Source organism: Apus apus, chromosome 4, assembly GCF_020740795.1.
Source record: "Apus apus isolate bApuApu2 chromosome 4, bApuApu2.pri.cur, whole genome shotgun sequence".
Lineage (NCBI taxonomy): Eukaryota > Metazoa > Chordata > Aves > Apodiformes > Apodidae > Apus > Apus apus.
The window spans coordinates 67,954,637-67,974,168 of NC_067285.1; the positions used below are offsets into that span (position 1 = coordinate 67,954,637).

At 35.7% G+C, this 19,532-nt stretch overlaps 1 protein-coding gene across 7 annotated transcripts in view; it reads right to left on the reverse strand.

The window, feature by feature from the left end:
• Positions 1-19,532, reverse strand: part of CCSER1 (coiled-coil serine rich protein 1) — a 655,276-nt gene that overhangs the window by 243,351 nt on the left and 392,393 nt on the right. For 6 of the 7 annotated variants that reach the window (XM_051619517.1, XM_051619519.1, XM_051619515.1 and 3 more), the window contains one exon: positions 8,841-8,918. In XM_051619517.1, the coding sequence (XP_051475477.1) occupies positions 8,841-8,918 (78 nt within the window). Of the gene's footprint in view, positions 1-1,083; positions 1,388-8,840; positions 8,919-19,532 lie in introns of those variants that run through there. The other variant, XM_051619521.1, reaches the window with a different exon arrangement.

Genomic DNA, 19,532 nt, shown 5'->3' on the forward strand with positions numbered 1-19,532 from the left:
TCAGAAAGCCTGACCAAATGGGCAACAAAATGCTGGTGAAGATTCAATAGAAGAAAATATAAATAATAAACAACACCACCACCTAAGTGGTACAGAATCAGCCAACATAATGCAGCATGACCCGTGAAGAAGATTTATTTACTTTAAAGACCTGCATGAATATTTAGTTGATTGCTTTTATTTTCAGTTCAGATTCATTTAAGAATAACTGGTTAAATGTTATTTTTAAGTGGGAGTAGCATGTCCTCTGTTTTCAATTAAAGCTACAGGTGCTAAACAGTTGCTCCAGTTGAATAACTGTTATTATATACTATGAGGCCTAATTGAAATGACATAGTAATAAAATTCAAGTACAGTCTCTTGTTACTAAGAAAAGGTATTAGCAGGAAAGATTTAAGAACACTGCTGGCAAAAGCACCTTCTTATCTTACCTGATAAGGGTGGGTGTAGGCTTCATCCTCAGATGAATGAAGTCAATCCTGGGTAAGGGAACACTGAAGCAACTAACAGTGGTGAAAGGGTTTATGGTGAATTCTCTGGCTTGCTTCTGATATCTTGCTTAAAAAGGCCATAAACCAATTACCTTCCTCCTGCCCCCTCCCTTGGACAACAGCAGCTATCCATTCAAGTCACAGTCACATCCAACAAACACAATATTAATTTTGCTCACATTGGTGCTGTCTTAGCAACAACCCTAAGAAGCTGAAGTACGCAGAGATAAAAAGATATTAAGAAAATGCATTACAAAATTAAGAGTGTACATTTTTAGGATCAGCTCTCCTGTTTCCTGGGATAAAGCTGGGTAAACTCTGGCCTTGTAAAAGCTTACTAAATCCTCTGCAGAAATGTCTTTTGCATCACACATAAGAATTCCATATATCATTATGACCATTTATCAAGTAGACCACATATTGAAAGGTACTGACCCTGTATTCACAACCAGTGCAGGTTTTAAAAACTAATAATTTCCTTAGGTTTCCAGAACTTGATGTTTTTTTTCAGCCTCAGAGATAAGCATTATTGAAGGATTTTCTTATTTTTTGTGAATCACAAATGGATGGTTAAAGTCACAAATCAGTAAGAATAATTTTTATTTCTGATAATAACTTTGTCACAGCTTACTAATAATTTATTCATATATATATTTAATAATGAAGAAATTAATAACAAAATGTGATGTTTGACTGTTGATCATACAAATATTACATTAAGTAGTAGATTTTTGCCAGTAATGGTAACTTGCAGCTCATTTCACAAACAGCAGTATTTAATTGAATCCGTAAGTGCAGTGTCCAGATGTTGTTTGTTAATTTAATAATGATGGAACCAATGAGATGCTGATAGGTTTGTAAACTAAGCCTTCAGAACATGGAGAATTCCACAGGGCCTTTAAAAAGAAAAAAGAAAAAAAAAAAGAAAAAAAAAAGAAAAAAGAAATGAAATCTTAGAGATGCATGGTTTGATGGAAACACAAAGTTAAATGAAAAATGATCATTTCTGCTGTATGCAGTCATGCAGTCAGCATGTAATAATAAAGCTTCTTTCACAGTAACAATCAACAAATTAAGTGACAATGCATACAAAACCAGAAATAGGACTCATCAGCCTGTGCATGACACAGTTCTAGTTAGAAAACAGTTATGTACAACAGCTGCCATGTTTGTACAGGGAAAAAGTCACCAGAGCCAGCTAGTTTATGCTAACAGAAGGAATCTCCATGCAGCATGCACACAACATGAAAATATTTCCACATTATGACAAAACTGTGTAGATCACTCTGCCCTTAAAAAGCTCTCATTCTAAATGTAGTAATACGACAAAACTTATACACCTTGCTTAACTATACTGTGGGTATCCATGCCTCATTTCTGAATTTTGCTTGTTGATCTTTTCTTCAAGGTGAATCCACTTTTTTTTTCATTTGGAAGAAAATGCACTCAAAGCCTATTGCTAAATGTTGCTATGTTTGAGAATTTTTAATCGTCATTAGATACACTTTATTAATTTCTCAGCTCATTCTTTTTAACAAAAGTCAAAAGATTTCAGTGCTGCTATGATATTCCCAAGCCATTCTTTGGCCTGACAAGTAGGACACTACTAGAATTCAGCATAATGCATGAATGGAGTCAGCAAGGTATAATCTAGTGGTACAAGGATGGCTTTTTAATTTCAATCAAATAAAAACTACTGAAATGTCTGGTTTGTCAGTGTGCTACTTCTTTCTATCCTTAGCGTAAAAGGTCAGAGTGGATGTAGTAAAAACATGTTATTAAGCCTAGAGATAACAGCCCATTTAATTAATACCTAAAGATGTCATGAACTGACTGCTATCATCTTTATGATAGGAACAATGTAACTATAACATGTTGAAAATATACTTTTGCAATAATATTCTGGAAGTTCATACTCATTTATAAGTACTACACAGAAATTAAAGTAAAAATAAGAAGTAAGATTAAATGTCTAGATGCATATAAGTGAAAAAGTAAACTTCTGGAGAACTCAAGGAAGAAGAAACAGGTGGAGTTTAAACAGAAAGTAGGAGAAGCACCATCTTAAAAAAAAACCAAACCTCTAAGTTGAATAAGTAGTAATAATCAAACACCTTTTCCTTCTTCTCCCAAGACATCTAAGCAAAAGTTAGTGACAGAATTTCTAAGTAGCTCATAGTTTATTGGACTTTAATAACAAGGTAGCAACACTAACTACAGATACTAAGACAGATGAAGTTTATGACAGAGAAATGAAGAATAGTTAGAAAGATGGAAAATTTAATAGACAAGAAAAACATTGCACTGTTATTGCAGAGTATATTGGAGGAAAACAATCTTTTTTAAGATACAGAGACTACTGTGTTATTTTAAATTCCGGTCTACAAGGAAACTCAGCTATTATATTATCAAGCCACACATGAATACAAATATTTAAATAACAGACAGTTTATTTATTTGAGCAGCCAGAAGCTAACTTGCATTCCACAGATCAAAACTGAAGATCATTCATACTAATTGAGCACCACTACAGAATGTAAATTTTACTGTTCTTTATTCCTAGAGATGGCAACATTAAATGCATAATACCAGTTGATAATCAGCCACAGAATTGAAAGTAATTAGTAGAAGCCTGTCTTTCCCATACAGCAAGTCTCAGTTTCAGTCCCAGAACCCAGTAACTTTTGAAGTGTGTTTATATGAAAACATCTATTGCTTCCTTTACAGCACCAAACCCTGAGCATAAGCAAGCATCCCCTGGCAAGTTCAGCACTGGGAACTTGAGCCATTTATCCCTGTAGTGACCAGTGTAAAAATTCATTCATGTTCATGATTTTGTGGCTAAATGAGATTCAAACAACAAGTTACTAGGGTTTTGATGGTGAGGCAAGATGCTTGATAAGTGCTGGTGGGAGGCAATCATTACAACCAGAAAAAGTTTCAGGGTAATACTTCACTAGTAATGGATTAAAAGTTTGACAGACTTTGTCTAAGTAGGACATCCTAAAACACACAGATTTTTGAAATGGTATTTTGAATTTTGATACTAAATAAAAGGAAACTGGACATTAGAAGAAGAGAAAATGATTGAGGGAGGGAGCTGTGGGAAAGGAATTACCATGCTAAGAACAACTTGAATATCCAGTTATGAAGTACAAGCAAAGCAGAGACTGAAAAGGTTAACTGTTTACTCAATTTCTAAAGCTACTTCTTTTTTAAAAAATATGCCTTAGAGAAAGTTATATTATGCATGAATTTGCATTCATTGTATATGTTAGAAAACAAACTCAGAAAGAAACAAATGGAGAAAAATAATCTAGCAGCAACATACAATAGCAGGTGGACATCAGTCTCCAAGGGGGGAGTGGGTGTTGGGAGGGAGAGAGGCAGAAGCAGGATGTATCTTCTGTTGTAGGTGGCAAGATGCAACTCATTTCACACTAACAAACTATGCAATTCTGTGGGCAGGAATATATTTAGATTAAACTGGAAAGTTCAAGAAGTTCAAGTACTTGAGCATTCTGTTCCCCTGCCTTCCTAAAGTAGAGGACAAAAGGCAACACGATCTCTCACAGCACCCATAAACATTGCTGGCTGGCTGTCAGGGAGGATGAGGAGCTGGCTGAGAGGGAAACAGAGGCTTCCTGTCCAAGATAACGTACAGCAAGCTACAAAATAAATACCCTAAAAAAATGTGTAAGTATGAATACTTATGAATTTTAATACTGCATGGTATTATGGTGTTTAGAGTCAGTGCCTACTTGTGTGTCATCCAGCAATGTTGGTGATCACCAGAGGAAAGGTAATTTTTGTTTGCAGCTATGCTAATCAAATAGCAAGAAGGCTGGAATCAATAACACACAAGTTTGCTGTCTGAGACTCCAGAAACATAATACAAAGCCTAAGGACCTCTTATATTGGAAAGGATTCTCATTAAATGGGGAATGAATTCAGGACCAGTCCAAAACCTATTTACATCACCTTTATGCTCAGTATGAAAGACAAAGATAGCATAGCAGTTCTGAGATGTGAAACCTGTATCAGCACAAGGCAAACACAGACAAGACATTGTAGATATCACATCAGTTCTTAGGAATTTCTACTCTGTGTAAAATGAAATTAAGTACAAATTCTTTTAATCCAAAGACTGATAAAGACTGACAAAGAAGTACTGTGTTGGACTTCTTTTGGGGACAGCAATACAGAGATGTACTGTGATTGTTTCATTCAGCTTTCAAGACAAATTTTAATGAAAAGTCCTCAGTAAGGAGTTAGTACATGTTGCAGTGTTCATATGATGCCTGCATGAGAATTCGGACTACCTGTTTAGCTAGCAGATATGGCAGACATTGCTGGAGTTGTATCACTTAACATGTTAATGTAATCAGTAGTAATGCTAGTTGACTGTATCTATTAATCTTCTGGTCCCTTCTAGTTGTCTAATCGACACAGAAGAATTTATTTCTTGATCTCTCAATAAAATAAGGCTTTGCAAACAAAGGAAGGTGAAGGAGGTTAAATTGACATTGATTATTTAAGACACATGAATTATTTATTATTTAGCAGTCTCTAACATCAATCTGTTGCACACATGGCTCTTTCAGCAAGACTCCAAACAGATTTTAAATGATTCTCATACACATAATGGAAAACACAACAAATGTAGGACTACTGTAAGGTGGAGATCCCTTGACAATCTGCAGTAGAAAGTATTCAGCTTTCTAAGAAACCTGGATTACTTTCTAATGTCTTCCCTTGAACACACATGGCAGTTGGCTTGATATTTTACTTTCAGTTTAGTCAAGTAGCAAAGCAGTCATGGTAATCACTTAAGGAAAATTTCTCATCATGGAAGATCTTGTTCCTCCATATCAAAACTTATTTTAAACTTTGTTTTAATTCCATAATTAAGTTTCATATTAGATTGTCTTAATACAGAAAAGGGAATAAGGAGTATGCTTTCCAGTTCTAACAGTTCTTTATGAGAAACACTGTCTTCACTGCTACAGGCTTTTACCTCCCCTGGCTTGCTAATACAGTACTCTAGAGCAATTTCATTTGAAAAATCTCATTGTGCTGCATAGGAGAAAACAGAAATCTATCAGAAGTATTATCCAACATCTGCATGATCCAAACTTTGCTGATCAGACATCAGAATCTTGATACCCAGAATCTGATTGTAATTATATCTGCTAACACAACAACCTATATTAACTTCCATTCTGGTAACCTCTCAAATACTTATACAAAGACTTAATAAACACCATTTAAAATTCTTCAGGGTGGCTGCATGAATATAAGACTTTTTTTTTCCCTTTGAAATACTGCATTTCTTCCTTCTTCACCCATTTCTTCCTAAATATAGACTAGCCTCTACCCTTTTTTTCGTTAGTGAACACCCTATGGATGGAAGGATTCATTCCTCATCTGAGGCAACACAGATCTTCCACTTACTTTTAACAATGCATGTGAATGAAATCCAAGGCTAAAGAATTAGCTACTGAAGACATTGTCCAGAAGTCAAACAAAAGACAGCATGGCCTTCTTTTGAGGGCTAACCTGTCTCAGTCTTTTTTGCACAGCAAAACAGGCAACTAGTAAGTTCACACAGTGAAACAAAGGAACAAACAATTCACAGAAGCACTAACTTCAAGATTTTTTAAATGCTACATTCTGAAGTGTATATCAATAGTTGTACAACGTTGATTAAATAATGCTACACAAATTACTGGTAACACTTATCTATTATCACCTTCTAAAGTTGTATTAAAAAGAAATAAAACAGGTGACTTTTTAATTTGTTTTTTGGTGGTTTGTTTTGTTTTTTTCTTAAATTAGGGCAGCAAATCTGCAAAATGACAGAATGAAGTAAAATCTTCTGCTTGCCCATTAGACTAGGTATATCTTAAGTATGCGATGCATGCTATTCTTAAAATGTGTAGCTAATGGGGTGAAAATCACATCTTGCATTTTATGATCTTTTTCTATTTATTCTAACTTCATATTAGCACAATATTCTTGTAGCTATACACACTTACGCGCATCCCGAATAAAATTATGACCAGATACTAATTGCCAGGGTTACACCTTGCTCTTTAAAATCTCATATAAAAGCAAAGAATACAAATATAACTGCCTCTTGGTTTCAAGAGAAACACAGCTTAACCAACCACTACCTGTAACAGCTACCCTTTGAAGAAAAGCTGCAGTCTAATAAATAAGTGACCAAAAGTTTTTAACAACATTACAGTAACTTAACACTATTTGGACATTCTTCTTCATTCAATTCCCTTCACAAAGACAATAGTCTAACTCCTGTAGGTTAGTTCAACTTACTCTGTACTCAATTCCTTGTAATGCAGTTTTCAAAAGTACTGTAAGATAAATACAGGTTGATGTGTTGTTCAATAGACAACATTACACATTTCCTTTTGTTCTTGCATTCCATCACCATATATAAGAAAACAGATGATTGCTAACATGACACACTAGAGACGTTTTACCGGGAAAGGTTGAAAAATATGTTTCACTAATGTTGAAGAGAATGCTGCTAAAGGAAAGGATGTTTTAAAATTACTGTTATCTTCAATACTCAGATCTCTTGCCAACAAACTGCGTCTGTTTGGGGAAGTGGGTTCTAAATTCATTGCATGATCTGCAGCCATCTACTTTACTGAAAGAAGGCCTCCCCCTCACCCCCAAACTCCAAGGAAATGCAGACTGGATAAAGGTGGAGGAAAAATAGATTTGTTAACAGCATGGATCTCTGCAGAATGAGGTACCTCATTTGATCTGGGAAAGAACAAGCAAATTCCTACATCCCACCTACTTGTTTGGGTTTGTTTCTTTTTTTAATTAAGAAAACCAAACAACAACAACAACAAAAAAAACTGCACAAAAAAAAACACACACAAAAAAACCCAAACCCACAAACAACCCAACCTTACAAACTGATTATTTTCATTTGAATGAAACACTTTTATTTATCATCCAAGATGTAATAGAGTAGTTACTAAGGAAAATTAGTCCCAGAAGAAAGGGATATAACATTGCGACATACAAAAGTGTTTTCAAGTATTTTTGAATATCATGGGATTTTCACCATTATTATATACACCTCATAGTTTCAGTAAAATTCCAACAGACGTTATTTCATAGACACAGTAGAACAAAGAGGTTCATATTTGGCAATCCATGAACAAGAGATATGTAAAGTACTGAGCTACTTGCCCTAAATAAATACTCAAAAGAAAAATAAAAACACAACAACAAACCAACACAGAAGTGTTGAGTAATACATATAATAATTAAAAGTACATTTTTGTCCAAAGTATTTTACTTTTTCTTTTAAAAAGGTTAGTATTCCTGATTTGAATCCGCTTAAGTGACATTCTGGAAAAACACCAAAGGGTAGTTAGCTTCAATAACTTTTCAGATTAAAACACAAAATTTTTAGGTTTTTATCTTCAGAAGACTATCCAAAGACTCAGAAGACAAAACTTTATAGCTACACTGATATAACACATACTGAAAAAAAGGTTTCAAAACCTGCTTTAATTCCAGTGATCTTTTCATAATTCTGAAGCAGCATTTTCATATACACCAACGCAAAACCACAGCATTATATTGCAGAACAGTCTGGTAAGAAGTATGGTTAGATTTTGCTCAAATCACAGAATAGTACTGTGCTAAACACTACACGTTGTGGCATTCTTAAAGATTATTCGTGAATACTCGTATATAAATGAGAATCTCTTACACATACTCAACAGATGTCCCACAGACAGAAGACTTTCAATTTCTTAAAAAACGGGGGAAAAAAATATACAGTTAAGAAATCTTCCTTGACTATGTTCTTGCATGAAGATACACACTATTAATTCACCTTCTACCAGAAATTCTGACAGATGCTCTTCAGGCAGCAGAATTTTAACATCATTTGGCAAAATTATATTTATTCCATTATCTTTCAAATTTAAATATTGTTTGGACAGTATATGACATTTATAAACATAGTAACCTCATCAAATTGTCAAAACTGTGTAAATGAATAATGAAAAAAAAAATTACATTCCACTAACACATATCCTCCACATTCACTTATGTTATCTCTCATCTCTTTCTAAAGCATAAAATTAATAGGGGACTAGTATGCTGGCAGGTAGCTGTAATTATCTTCTCATGTTTCAGATGGTTTCTTAGAATCATTTAAGAGCAAAGGATGAATGGTGTTCCAGTAAATCCCACTAAATCAATGCATGGACACAACAGCAGCAAAGGCAAACAGGCTGATAGAAGTCTGAACACCCACAAAGATTATAAAAATTTCTGTTTGATACATCTACTTACATCATGGCCCATGAGTTCTGTCTGTGTGGATTTATCTGCTTGGGCAGCAAGAGCCTTCTGAAAGCACTGAGCCTTTTCCTGTAAAACAAAATAACATATCACAGGTGAGTCATGTTTCTCCTCACTGGACTTTGCAGCTACAAATATCCAGATAGGTTCAAAACTCGTGCATGGACAGCTGTGACATTCAAGATGTATAGTGCTTGTCTTGAACAATCCAAGAGATAAATAATGTAACTTAGGGACTCTGGATATCTGTTGTTTGTGTTGAGACATCTAAGAGTTAAACAAGATTTGCTGATGGACTAAAAAGATGTCTCAGCAATCCACCAAACCATTTTATTGCCCACCCACCCCATGATGTCTACCTGAGAACTGGGGAGTTTAGTGTGGGACATGCTAAGATTGGAGACAAAGGAGTTCTACAGCTGGTGATGGGAGCAGAATATCCAATGATAACCATTTGAAACTCAGCCCTAAACAGAACTGCTGATCCTCATCAAGCCCTTACATACACTGTACTGTTTTCCAGGAGAAAGTATACAAAGAAACAACTGTAAATACACAGGATAAGGCAGGAAAGGGCACACAGGTGGGGAGGATTCCATGAAGACAGAACACAAAGTGATTTGCTTTCATTCACAGAATCATCACAGTTGGAAAAGACCTCTAAGATCACCAAGTCCAACTGTCAACCCAGAAAAAAACCACCATGTCTACTTAGAGCATTGTCCTGAACTACTGAGTCAGTCTTATTTTTCATCTATATCCACACAAAACACTTATAATTGACTTAAATTCCTCAAAATCTCGATAAGTATGTTTTTATGTTACTAACAGGTATGTATTACAGCAAAACAAAATTTTTGTAAACTGAATTTCAAGCTAATTGAATCTCAAGTTGAATGAATCTCTGAAATTCAGACAAATTTTATTGTATGAATTGTGTTTTCCTTTGTAAGTATCTCTTATACATATTTTTTAAATTTTATTAATTTCAAGGCAAGATGCACATCACTATATTAAATATATTTTATCCAAAAGCACGTAAACAGCAGGAATTAAAAAATACCCAAGTTACCCCTATCTCCATTATTCCAACTCTTCAAACAAAGAGGGGCTGGAATTCAGACTGATCACTGGTAAGAGACAATTTGAGCACAAACTTACTGAAGTAACTACTAAGTTAAAAAATAATTACTTAATAGCAAAGGTAATTATCATTTATGACAGAAAAGCTTAATCTTCTTGAGGTTTGAATTTACTAGTCCACTGTCCACAGCATTTTTGGTCTTTAGAAAACATACATTGTTATATCCTTACTTTCATATTTAGACAACATTTTACTGCTCAGAAGCTCCATGGATTCTCTAGTTACAAACCCTAACATTCTCAGAGACTGAATGTAACATTATGATCAGACCAAAACCATTACTAAACTGTGTATTTGATAAAATTTAACATTTTTATACTTTATCTGTGGATTCACAAATACATATTTTGAAGTAGTTGGGGAAAAAAAACCCAGAAGAAATATAACTTTCATTAAGGCACCCAATTAACTGGGAAAGCTAGGAAGGTTGGAATAATCAAATTCATTTATTTCTGTGAGCTGCTCATTTAACTGCATATATGCAGTGAGATCTATTTTTAACACATCCAGGTTCTGATGCCACATTATCATCTTTACCAGAAGCAGAAGTAAAAGACATCCATGTTGACATGTAGTATCTTCTCTGTACTGTAGAAAAAGAGTACTTTCAATTGTGCCAATGCAAAACAATCTTCATAAAATGAATTCTTTCAAAATTATTAAATATAGTTACAATACCATGTGTTTTATCTTATTTCCAGTGATGCAGCAGAAGTCTGAAAAAAGCTTAAAATAATGGAGATATTTCATGAAGTAATGTAGAAAACTTAGTTTGTCACAAAACAGCATCTTGCTGGAAGAGGCTACATACACTTTATAGGCTTTCAATTTTACTCTGTTACATTTCCCTAACTTGCACTACTTTTCTCTAGAATTCTTGTTTCCAGAGTAAAGTAGCCATTCCAAAAGACATACCTTTGCTCATGAAATAATTTTAGTGCAATAAACATAATATGTATCAAAAACTACTATAAAGTGTTCTTAATATAAAAGCACTCCTTAAAATCAGTTGATACTTTAAATATAATTTCATGCTGCATTGACTATAACAGTAGACAGACTTTAAAATTGAATTAATGTGGCAAAATGCTGAAAAAATTGTTACACTTCAATGTGAATTTTAGAGCTATAAAATATAACGTTATACAAAGCAAGCTAAATGCAAAACTTGTGTAACTGTTTCTGTAAAAGTGTATCACATCTTCACAACAGAATAAATTGCAATCCTTCTCTACACCAAAAAAATAAGAACTGATTTACTGTGTATGATTACATAATCAACTATTGTAAATATTTGCCAACACTTGCTAGATATTTATAACACTGTCTGCTCTTGGCTTTAGATTTATTGTTTCTAGCTATGTTCAGCACATTTCAGATGCAGACCCCAGCTACAACAAAAAACCATCTGCAGGGAGGCCCAGCTCTCCAATGAACACAGATTGCTTGCAGGAGATTTTACCTTTGCCCAAATACTTTTAAAAATCTTACTAGTAATAGTCACTTTAAAAGAACTGAAGCCCAGATGCCAAATAATTTTGCTTTTGCAAATGTGTTACCCACTATGCTGCTTGATATGTCCAAGTCTGCACAGTTACTGTTGACTTTGGCACTGGAACAGACAACAACTCAGCAGTGCTGCAATGAACACAACAGCCTACGGCACTGAGAGGTAGCCTGAAAAGGAAGGCATTCCTTTATATTTAATTTTTATTAAGCTAACTAATACAAATACGAAAGACTGACAAACTTCTAGGTGCCCTGGTACTGTAAAAGGACCTTTGGAACTCAAAACCTGTCTCTTTTTCTCCATTATGGCCTATCAGGCAAACAAAAGATCTTTCCAAGCCAAGTAGCATGCTTTAACTTGAATTCATAACAAAGAAATAAGATACCTGGATGTATATTCCCTTATCAGCCTTCAACTGCCATCACATCATTGCTCCTAGAGACTGCTACTGTCATCAAGTAATATTTTAAAGCAATTCTTCAAGTACCAAAGTTACCTTCTATTACAGGCTCTCTAGTGAAATGGAATAATTAGTGACTTTTCAGTAAGTGACCTACTCTTCATACCACTAACTGCATATGCTGGTCCCTATCATCTTCCCAGTTATCAAAAAGCTTCCCAAAAGCTTTTTCTTAAGTCTATGAGAAAGTCAAAACACAGTATAAGGTGCTTCCTTAATACTCCCATTTTTCTTTTGAGATGTTTCATAGAATCACAGAAGGTTATGCTGTGCCATCCTCCTGCTTTCTGCCCTTTCACTGCATGTATCTGAGAGGAGTTATATTTTGCCACCATTCTCTTACCCAAGGGAATGTTACCAGTTCCCTAACAGTGAAAGCACGGTGACCACTTGTGATGCTTTGTCTAATAGAAAATTCCAAAAAGAAAACGCTTTAAAGTTTCTAAATCAAACAGCAAAACTTACAGCTGTTTTGGAGGAGTCAGAAGTCTCTTAGCCAGTACACCTGTGGCTTTCATCACTAAGGAATCTATTTTGTCTAGCTGATAACAGATTAAAGAGATTCCACACCACCCCTCCCTCGACTCCACCCCCCCCACCTCCCATAACAGCTATTTAACGTTTCTTTTTACTTAGATTAAAAAAACCCTCAACTATTTCGAATCTCTCTTCATAAGCACAAGATTCAAACTCTCTCCTACAGTCCATACAGAAAGATTATTCTATGCCTTTATGAAGACAAATTGTTTTATTTGGGTTTTCTCTCAGTATACATCCAAAACAGCCTACAATTGTCAGCATCAGCACAGTGATTGTTTCCCTTGCTTCAGGCATTTATCCCACTGCGAATAACAACTTAGATTTGCCACAGAACTGGGGAAGAAAAGCTTTTCTTCAGAAGACTAATAAAAATGCAAAGCCTTTTAATTCTGATGTGCTTTGGGATTAAACTTAATCAACAGCAGCAGTTACGCAGCAAGAGCAAAGGGATAACAAGTAATACAAAAAACTGTTCTGCAGCATCTATTCTACCTAATTTACAGACTACAGTGAGCTACAGAATTGAATCTATGACAGCTATTTCCATAAAAATTGAGTGCCTATCAGTTTGAATCTCAGTTTGGGAAGAAAATATAACATATACAGTATAGCTCTAGTGATTGGCTGTGGTATAGCTGAATCACATCACACTTGAAAACGCTTTGTGAAGTTCAGCTGTCTCTCAAGCACAGGGTAAGAAAGCAGCTACAGCATGGTTCAATGCTCAATAAAGTACTAAGAGCTAAGATGCTAAAAAGCTGGAACAAATTTAGAGGCATTACTCTGAAGTCACAGTGGCAAATGGCTGTGATCATCCCCAGAGGGACCAGCTTATTGTTTAGGAGAAAAACAAGGGAGAACTTACTTGTAACGCACTGAAATATGCACAAATTTCATTTAGGTTTCATCGAGGGTTACACTTCTGTCAAATCACTGTAAATTACAGAGACCACTGTCTTTGTATCTTCTGACTCCCATTTATTTGACTGAACTATGCTGTATCCTAAGCACTACCATGACCACTTCTGCACATATTGCAAAAGTACATGTTTATAGGAACATGAGACCACCACAGAATTTCAGGATAAGGATTTTGCAAACATTTTAAACTTAATTTTTATTTTTTTAAGATTTTTAACTTTAGTTTTCAAAAGCATGTTTGGAAGATGCTTTAAGATGCAGCATTAAACAGTGGCTGGTATCTGTTCATGTATATAAAAACCCCAGCATTTTGTTTCCTGGAACAGGGGAATTTTTTTTAAAAAAAAACAAATATAATTTGATTATTCTCTGTTTTATCTGTTGCATCAAGAGAAAAGTAAAAGACTCCACTTCAAGGTGATGTTATAATTTAGAATTTACATTACAAAGCAATACCTGCTTATGGTTTAATACTATAATTCATGCATTCAGTAAAACTTTATAGCAAGTAATAATTTCCTTACTGATTATATTTTCCATTAAAAAAAAAAAAATCAATGCTACTTTAAGGCATAAAGTAAAATAAAATAATTACAAATCACACATTCATATATGGCCCAGATTTGGCCATGCATGCTTTGAATAATGCAATACAAAAAAAAATTTATATGGTCATACTCTGAATAATATGACCATAACAAGTGATGTTAATCTTAACTCCCCATCTACCACCTCTCCAAACAACCAAGACCACACAACCCACAACCTGAGACAGTTATTGAAAGCTAAGAACAAGCAGTAATGCAGTCGCAAAAACCTTCAAAAGGCTGACAAATCAAACATAGTCATTCATGCAGAAATTACCTCTAGAAGTACAGCTTTGAACTTTTAATAAGATTTGTTGTTAGTCTTAATGTGTGTTATGATTGCATCCAGGTGTCCAAGAAGATATCCTAGGTCTTACAGTAGCTCATCTAATAACGAATTATTGTTCAACCTTAGATTATTACAGCTACTACACCAATACTAAGACCACCTAGACAAATACAGTCCTGTCCCAAACAGACAAGCCTAGAAGACAGTATTATCCCAGTTTGATAATTCAGAAATTGTGACACAGCAGGAAAGCACAAAAAAGCATTGGTGTTACTGACCTGATCTTCCTACAACTATTTGAAAAAAAATAGTTAGTCAACCAGTGATTTATTTTTCAAGGTCATGCACAAAGCCACCTGCAAAGCTATGTAATGCTGCATAGATCCACAGTCCAAGCTGTATGTCCTACACACAAAAGTCATCTTTCTTACACTGTTAAAATTCAACACAATTGCTTTAGATATTAATTTCTGGGATCAGTTATCTTCTTAAGAGTCCACAATAATGAACAGTATTCAGTAGAAATATGTGCAAGATTACTGCAAAGCAGGAGGCACTCCAGTTTGAAGACCAAAGCTGTACACATATTTCAGCATTTTTTTCAAAATGGACATCACAAATACAGCACTGAAATTCTCTTCACTTACAGCTCTCATTTACTTAACTGAATAGTATTAAATAGCCCTACTGAATATGTGAAATTGGTTACTGGGTTTCTTTGCACAAGAAACCACTGTTTTTTTTGTTCACCTTTCAGCTGAAATATACTTGAACATGAAGAAAACCCAAGTTTTACCTCATTTAAGTGGTACTTCTCCTAAGTTTACTAGCTGAAAATGGATATGAGACCTGTAAAGTTTCTAATTAAATTGCTTATAAACCAAGCAAGCCAGTGTTCAGGTGTTTTATAAACAAGTGCAAGTTAGAAAATTACTATCCTAAACCTTAAACAAGGATTTATTTCAAGTATGTCTCTTGTGGGAGTGACACACTACGTTTTTAGTGTAGTGAGAATCTAGATGAGGACAAAAAGGGATGAGAGAGAATTCCTACACTTCTACTTTCATTAAAATATTCTGCCCCTATTGCCTCTAGCTGGTATGCTCATTATTCAGTTGGCAGAGCTGTGCTGTAACAAAACACAAAACTAACATGAAAATGAACACAAACGTATCAAGTCTGGTAAACAAAGAAAACACACACTTTGCAACCTTTGGGTTTTTTCTTCCTTCATCCCTTTTTAGAGCAACTGCATTTAACACTTTCCTGGTGTACAAGATTTTAAATGCTGCCAGGTTCTGCATGGGTACACAAACAGAACTTCAGAGTCTGTTCCAAAACAGATATTTCGGAAGGGTTTTGTTATTTTCCATAACTTCTTCCACAGTGTTTTGATTACTTTCAGTACTCATTGAAGGAAAAAATCTCAAGTTGAACAAATACAGTGCAAAATAACTGGTTTGTAGTTACAGTAGCAAGAACTTAAAAGATGATTCTCCAATGCATTTAATATAAAGTTTTACTCAGGAAAGTTATTCTATTAACTTTCAGAAGTATCAAAGGCACTTGTATATTTTTCATTATGTTTTCTTCCCTATCACGTTAAATGCTAACATTATGCACTTTGTCCTTTAGGCCTCTAAATGGAGATGTTTAAGTGCATTGCCTGTCAAATGTTTCTATTGCTTTGTGCTTTCCTTTCCCTCTGTGCACCCAGGGACATTCGTGGGATGTGATTAATGTCAGCGCCAGCCACTTTGCACATAGATTTAACAGCACGTGCATTAGGCAGAGTGCAGGAATCATTAACTCGGCATATTCCAAATTGCAAATGATGTTTATTGAAGGCTTCTGGCATTAATTAAACTTCACACAGCTAAGTGCTCATGACAATTTTACAGACTGCTGTCCTGATGAACAAGATTCATGATTGTGGCATTAGAAGCGCATAGTACAAACACAAGGAGAGGGTCATTTTCAAGTTGCCCCAGCAACAACTGCATGGGGCAGATTTTGATCATTTGTGAGTCAAATGAAGAGAAAATAATAAGTCAAATTGCTGCCACCATGGAAACCAACAAAAACATGTACCAATCTTTGTGATAAATAAGGCTCCAGTTTTATTCCCTGATATCAACAACGTATGATCCCTGGATCAGTGTAAATATACCTAGCAATACTGAAAACAACCCTTAGCTGCCACTCTGAGTTGCTCCCCCCGTGACATTATGCCAATTATTCAATAAACTATTTGTACATCAGTTTGGGTTTAGCACTGCTAGAATAGGACAACTACGTGACTTGCTTTTATCCTGCACTTACATGCAGCCCATTAAATCTGCATATTTATAGAATCATAGAACATGGGTAAGAGAATGGTGGCAAAATATAACTTTGAACTGTTCATAGTGAAAGCCATGAAACTGGTTTTAACACTCTTCTGTTCAGAGAAGGGACATTGTAAAAATCCAGTAATGTGTTTCAAGATACATTAACCTATACTGACTCCCTAACTATACTGATTCTACTTTTTGTCTAGGAGCTGTCTTTCAGTGGTGAACCCCATTGTTAACTTACTATTTTGTCTTGTATTTTACTTAAATATATTTTATCTGCAATGTTTTTATATGCAAGTGATCCACTTGCTGTGTTCCTATTTCAGCATCTCTTGGTGATGTATTACAAATGTAGTAATAATATAAGAAGTATATAAACAATGGTGTTCTTGAACTACAGGTAGTTTGAGATAAAAACTACATGTGAACTTACTCCCATGTGAAGGAATAGCTTTATTAATGACGATCTAATGCTTCTCCCTAGGGCTGTTAAATACTTCAGTTAGTAATCTCAGTATTTTAAGCAACTGTAAATGATGAAGAAAATGTCCTTCCACATAGATTTTATCTCTTCCCCTCCCACCAGAGTACACACTTTCTCTCACGTGAGACTTACATGAGAGGGGAGGGGTTGTGATTAATGTTGCTGGCAATGTTCCTGTGAGTTACTACAAGTACGTATTGCGAGCTCATTTCCAGCCTGTCATACACCAGTACCCCCAAGCCCTTCTCTGCAAAGCAGCTTTCAAATCCCTGCATCCTCAAGCTTGTATTGATACCAGTGAGTCCCCTGACCCAGGTGCAAGACCTTGTACTTGGCCTTGTTGAACCTTGTGAGGTTCACATAGGCTCACTTCTCAAGCTTGTCAAGGTTCCTCTGGATGGCATCCTGCCCCTTAGGCACACCAACCACACCACTCAGCTTGGTGTCATCTGCAAAATTGCACTGTCCATGTCCCTGATGAAGGTATTACACAGTACCGGTCCCAGTATGGACCACTGAGAAGTTCTGGCACTCCCTACAACCTGAGACCTGGATGGCTGCATGTTTTCATGTGAGCTCTGCTTGGGCTGCCACATCTATTCTTGTGAGTGCAGAGGACTGAGCTTTCTGCTGGGTGGATGCGATAGCTAAGCTCCTTCTGAGTGAGTGATGAACACCAATGGAACTCAGCTCTTGAGCTGGTGGGGTGAATATGCCCCTTCATGAGTGCCTTTCCACACAAACTGCCATGACACAGCCTGCTCCCCACTCTGTTCCCAGCACTCCTGGTTGCTTGTGCTCCCCAGGCCACTTCTTGTAGCTGTAAGGGTGGCTGTGGTTGCTCTGGCAATACCCAGACCTTGTCAGCTCTCCTGTGAGGGCTGCCAGCTCCTAGTGGGTCTCCACTGCCTCAGCCAGCATTTCCCTGCCTCAGGAAACTGCTCTGCATGCCAAGAGCTACCACTCCACTTGAGAGTCACGCCAGCACTGGAGCAGCTCCCCTTGGTGACTGACTAACCTGCTCTCAGGGAAAGCCACAGCATGGGCTTTGCCAGTGACTGACACGGGTAAGCTACTAAAGTAGATAGCTTTTTACTATGAATTTAGGTTCATCACACATTGCCCACTCTCACCAACTCGCCTCAACAGAGGCACTGAAAATTCAATATAAAGTACATTATATAATTAAATAAGGCAAAACCAAAGCACTTCAAATATGCGTTATCATTATAATTGTTAATCATGATTCCAAATACTTTTGCAGATCTAACTAAAGCTCACGAATAATGTTCAGCAGCTTTGTACTCCTTTGTCAAAGCAGAATAGTTTTGACCAGACAACAAAATTTGCTTTCAGTTACAATATCAAACCAGAAATCCAAACCAGCCTTTATACTTTTGACAATACTTGACAAACTACGATGGGAGAGAAGCATATCAATCTCCTTTCCTTCAAACAGTTAATTAATTCAGAAACTTGCCCAGCAAAAGGAGTTTGACTTCATGAAAGCCATGTGACTTACCAATTCTACAGCAAATCACTGGGAAGTTGGAACACAGTTGAGCATTTAAGCACAGATGTTTTGATTTCAACTGATACAGGTAATGAAATACGTAGCAAAATACAAAAGTTGTACTTTTCCAAGGACACGCAAAAGAGACTAACAATTCTTACCCTGTACAAAGAAAGTTGCCATTACATTCTAGTTTTTAGTTTGATGCAAAAGCACAAAGAAGATAGAGCACAAAGAGTCTGAAACAAGTTTTTTCTTACTATTTCTAGAAGCATCATAGGATCTTCAGTAACAAGTCTTGAAAGAATCTGTCCTTTTTTCTCCCTTTTAAAAATATAATTTCTCATCATTTAAAGAAATGGTGACTAGACCTCTTTTCCACACTGATATATATCATAAGCAAAACACATTGCTCTGGTTCCCAGATTACTGCTATAATGGAACCAAAACAGCTTACAATCAAGACCTTCAGCAGCTGTAACACAAAACTCTTTGAAGAGGAGAAATAACTCAAACTATGATATATTCATAACGGCACAAGAATTACATTATATAAGTCTGAAGAGACACCCTGATAGTATCTTGTCGAGTTTTTCAGGCAAAAGAGGAATAAATTCTAATTTTGCCTCAGAAAACAAGAAGTGAAAAACAGATGAAGGTGAACCTATGGCACTTGAGAAACACTGATAGTCAGTTTATACCATAACATAAATACAATCTACTGAATATTCACTTTTTATTGGCTCATAATCAGACTGTTGGTACACTATTGTTGATAAAATCATTTTGCTAACATTTTTAAGTGTTGTTTAATGTTACCCCAGTAACAGCTCATAATGTGTGCGTACTATGAAAAAAGGATTTGTTTGTAAACACTGCTTTTAGATAAGCCAGCGTTG